The following is a 4,738-nucleotide window of genomic DNA, read 5'->3' as shown; positions in this document are numbered from 1 at the left end:
ATTTTAATATTTAATTTATTTTAAAGATATGACATGGGTAATTAGCCTGCAGAAAAGATTTTAAAGAACACATGACATAAATATTTAAGGTATAGCCAAAAATATTAGTACGTTGTTAGGGAAACAATGTAATTAATATAAAAACAAAAATTTTTATAGGTTGTCTCATTGAAAATGGCCTGAGGGCCGAAACGTTGGAGAATTTTTGAAAATAAAAGTTATGTGGATCAAAATTGTGTGTGTTAATAATGAAACAGTGCAAATTTCATTTTCTTTTCTATCTTATTGGATTAATTTATAATTTAAATTATAATAATAAGGTACACGTAAATGTTTGATTTTAACTAAATGCAATAATGCGTAATACACTATCAATTGTGTTCATAAAATTCTCAAATATAACAATAGCGAAGAATTGCCGGGTCAGGTAATAATAAAATAAAAATTATATCCAATAATTGTTTTAGTAACTTCTGTACCACCGGTCATTTGGGAGCCTACTCGACGCCATGAGACCGGCATTATGAATGGATATAGGGTTACTGTTTCTTTTTTCCTTTAACCTCCCCTATAATGGAGTACAGTACGTAGTAATTGAACGTAATGGTACAGATGGTATTGAAGATGAGTGGTAAGAGTAAAGTACACCTTTATAGGAGGCAGGTAAGAGAGCCGGAGTGGCGACCGGCGCACCCCCCGCAATGGACCGTTCCACAGCTGACTCCGTACTCGCGATAGTAAGGAGTGGGGGCAGCCAGTCTGTTGTGTTCTGTGTTCGGGGGCGGTCATGTCGTTCTGTGTCTGTGCTCTCGTCCTCTAGGCCTCTATCTTATGGTATCCTCTTTTGTCGTCTCAGCGACGGTTCAGCAGAAGGATACTGACTTTAGTAGGCCTCGACCCGAGCGGGAAATATGCTCAAATTCCTCACTCACAAGCTGAGAACCCACTCGCTCAACGAAGACAACCCACACCACAAGGTGAGCCCGTAGTACATTCTTATCTCCCGAGCCTTCCACTAGACGGATTCCAATTCACCTTCTTGAAGGTCACCGGCGAACAGCCGGGAGTCTCAGGCAAGATGGCGACAGCTTACAAACTAGAACAAAGGGTCTCCTTTTCAGCACCTGTTTTGTCCACGATCCGTCCCTAAATTTCACTCAATAACCTTACAATGAACCAATAACATTGTTTCACTATTTAAATAACAAATAAACTATTTAAAAACATATTTTTTCCAATTCCAAAAAAAAAGAAAAAACAAAAACAATATTCCGAATTTCATCATTATATTTCGATTTTAGGTTGAAGACGAAGATCACGATTCAGGGACGGAATCTGACGACGAACACGGTACAAGCGACGAACCAGAAATAAGTGAGTAGGCTTGAATTCAAATTTTTATTTTATATTTCAAGTGCTCTTGAATATATGTCATTATTCGAAGAAAATAAAGTCTTCTTACCAATAAAAACAAATGTTTCAGCTCTTCTATCTTCCCCCTCAAAAAAAATAAAAAATATATATATGTATATATATAAAGTTTTCATAAATACATGTCATTATTCAAAGAAATAAAAGGTCTTTCTTTCTCTCACTTACTCTCTCTCATAAAAAATAAAATTAAAAAGTGTCCTTCCTGCTAAAAAATAAATATAATTCTTGAAATCTGTTGATTACTCGTTATCAAAAATTTTAATATATTTTCTTTTAGTCTTATGATAAATTACTGCTACCAAAGAAAATATTTTATGTTTGTCGATAAAATGAGGAGATCACTAAATAATAACCATACTATATGTCATTCTTCAATGTACTCGTGAAAATGTGTCATTATTTAATGAAGAAATGATCTTGAAATCCTTTTTAAAAAAAAAAATTTTTTTTGAGCCCTCTTATCTCCTCTTGCCCAGAAATAAACAACACAAACATTATAAATGAAATAAATTGATATTGTGATTACCTGACAATCACTTTTAACGATGTTAATTTATTTATTTTCCGTTATCATAAAATACTGCTAGCTAAGAAATTTTAAATCTGGAAATGTTTTACGATTATAATGATAACGTTACAAATTTTATTTTTTCAAAGTTTTTAGGTAAATATGTCATTATTTCAAGAAAAAACGATCATTCTATCTCTCTTCTTTAAAATAATATAAATAAATAAAATATACAATGCCCACTTTCTCAAAAAAATAATTGAGATAAGTTGAGTCAAAATGATTTGAATATGTTTTCAGTTTTTTTAATATGAATAAAATATTAGTTACAAGGAAACTTTGTTACACATGAGAACGATCTGGTCACAGAATGAGGAAATCATTGAATGATAACTAATGATCATTGTTATTATTGAATGATAATTAATGAAAAACTGTTCTTTATATCCTTTAAAAAAATGTTGTTTTTTGGGGGAAGATTAACCCTTCTATATACCCCCTTCCCCCCCAAAAAACATGAAATAAATTGTTATCTGGGTCCTGTATCATAATGAAAGCTAATAGTATTGGATCATAAATACAACTAGAAACTACGTGATGGTAACATTGATACTTATTTTTTTCATAATACGTAGGGACGACTTTATCACTATTAGTGATATTATAAGAGTTAAAAAGTATTACATTTACTATTGTACAAGTCACTGTAATTGTATTAAGTAAAATCTACAAGACTAATAGTATTATTTGGTAGTATTATTTAATTATGAAACAGGACCCAGGTAATCAATCAGTTATAACGATCTTAATGTATTTATATCAATTATCATAAAATACTGTTAGATAAGAAATTTTAAATCTGGGAATCTTTTACCAATAGAACGAATAAATCACTAAATAACGTTACGAGATTTTATTTTTTCAAAGTTTTCATGAAAATATGTTGTTATTTGAAAAAAAATGGCCTTTCTATCTCTTTCCTTTAATGTAATTTAAAGAAATAAAATAAAAAATCCCTTCGTACTAAAAAAAATAATTTATATAATTTGATGCGTTGTAATCAGTTATAATTATTTGAATTTGTTTTAAGTTTTTTATTATGAATAATATATTAGGAACGAGGAAGTTTGGTAACATCTGAGAACGTTTTGGTCATAGAATGAGGAAATCATTGAATGTTAACCATACTACATGTTATTCTTCAATGTAATCATAAAAATAAATTATTATATAATTTGGAAGATTATTTGAAGAATGAATTAGAAGATAATTGATGAAATGGTTTTTATATTGCTAAAAAAAATATTTTTGAGCCCTCCTATCTCCCTACACCCCTCCCCCCAAGAGAAAATATTACAAATAAAATAAATTGATATCATGTAATTAGAAAACAAAAAAAAGTATTTATTTATTTTCAGTTATTAATACTGCAAGGTAAGAAGTTTAGGAAAGTCTAGAGATATTTCACCAATAGAATGAGTAAATCACTAAATTATAACGTTACGAGATTTTATTTTTTCAAAGTTTTCAGGAAAATACGTCATTATTTTAAGAAAATGTGGTCCTTCTATCTCTCTCCTTTAAAATAAAATAAAAATGCCCCCTTTAAAAAAAAAAAATTATAATAAATTGATACATCGTAATCAGTTATAATTATTTGAATGTGTTTTCAGTTTTTAATATGAATAAAATATTAGCAACCAAGAAGTTTTGTTTCATCTGAGAATGTTTTAGTCATTGAATGAGGAAATCATTGAATGATAAGCATACTACATGTATGTATACCATGTTATTCTTCAATGTAATCGTGAAAATAAATTATTATTTAATAAAGAAATGGTCTTCATATCACTATAAAATTGGTTTTTGGGCCCTCTTATTTGTCTCCACTCCCCCCAAAAAAATATTACAAATAAAATAAATTGATATCAGGTAATCAGAAAAAAAAAAATCAGGAAAATACGTCATTATTAAAAGAAAAAACAATCTTTCTATCTCTCCTTTAAAATAGTGTAAATAAATAAAATAAAAAATGCCTGCTTTTTCAAAAAAAATAAATAATTAATTAAAATAATTTGATACGTCGTAATCAGTTATAATTATTTGAATATATTTTCAATTTTTTCATTTATCACAAAATACTGCTAGCTAAGAAATTTTGGTAATTGTTTGAATGTTTCACCAATAAAATGATTGAATAACATTACGAGATTTGTTTCTTTCAAAGTTTTCCTGAAAATTTCATTATTTGAAGAACAAATATCGTTTCTTTCTCTCTATTAAAAAAAAAATAAAATTAAAAGGTGCCCTTTCTGCTAAACGATCAAATAAATTATTGAAATAAGTTGATAACTTGTAAATGATAAATCAACAATTTTAATTTATTTTGTTTTAGTTTTACGATAAATCACTGTTAGCAAAAAAATAAAATATTTTAAGATTGAGAACGTTTTGTCGTTAAAACGTGGAAATCATTCAATGATATGAATAATGATACCTATTTTTATTTTTTTTAAAAAACCCATGAAAACATGCTGCTATAAAAAAATAAAACAAGAAAAACCCTTTTCTTACTTGTGGGAAAACAAAAATTATACTCCCTACAAAAAAAAGGAAAAAAACATTTTTTTTTTCTATTAAAATACTACCTCATTAACATTTAAGAGTTAATCTGAGAATGTTTTATCAATGGAAATGAATCGTCAGTTGATGACTCTATTATATTTTATTTTTCAATGTACTCTGGAAAATAAATTATTATAATATAAAAGTTATTTTTATTACTGAAAACAAATA

The 4,738-nt window shown here is 28.0% G+C and overlaps 1 protein-coding gene across 3 annotated transcripts in view; it reads left to right on the top strand.

The window, feature by feature from the left end:
• The first annotated feature begins 762 nt into the window (after positions 1-762).
• Positions 763-4,738, top strand: part of Reph (Regulator of eph expression) — a 349,319-nt gene continuing 345,343 nt past the window's right edge. For all 3 annotated transcript variants that reach the window (XM_067052352.1, XM_067052351.1, XM_067052353.1), the window contains exons 1-2: positions 763-977; positions 1,302-1,374. In XM_067052352.1, the coding sequence (XP_066908453.1) occupies positions 912-977; positions 1,302-1,374 (139 nt within the window). In that variant the 5' untranslated portion in view covers positions 763-911. The remainder of the gene's footprint in view (positions 978-1,301; positions 1,375-4,738) is intronic.

Source organism: Halyomorpha halys, unplaced genomic scaffold (assembly GCF_000696795.3).
Source record: "Halyomorpha halys isolate HHAL.00 unplaced genomic scaffold, Hhal_1.1 Scaffold309.1, whole genome shotgun sequence".
NCBI lineage: Eukaryota > Metazoa > Arthropoda > Insecta > Hemiptera > Pentatomidae > Halyomorpha > Halyomorpha halys.
Note: the sequence above shows the minus strand (reverse complement) of the source record. Positions and strands in the feature narration are given on the sequence as shown.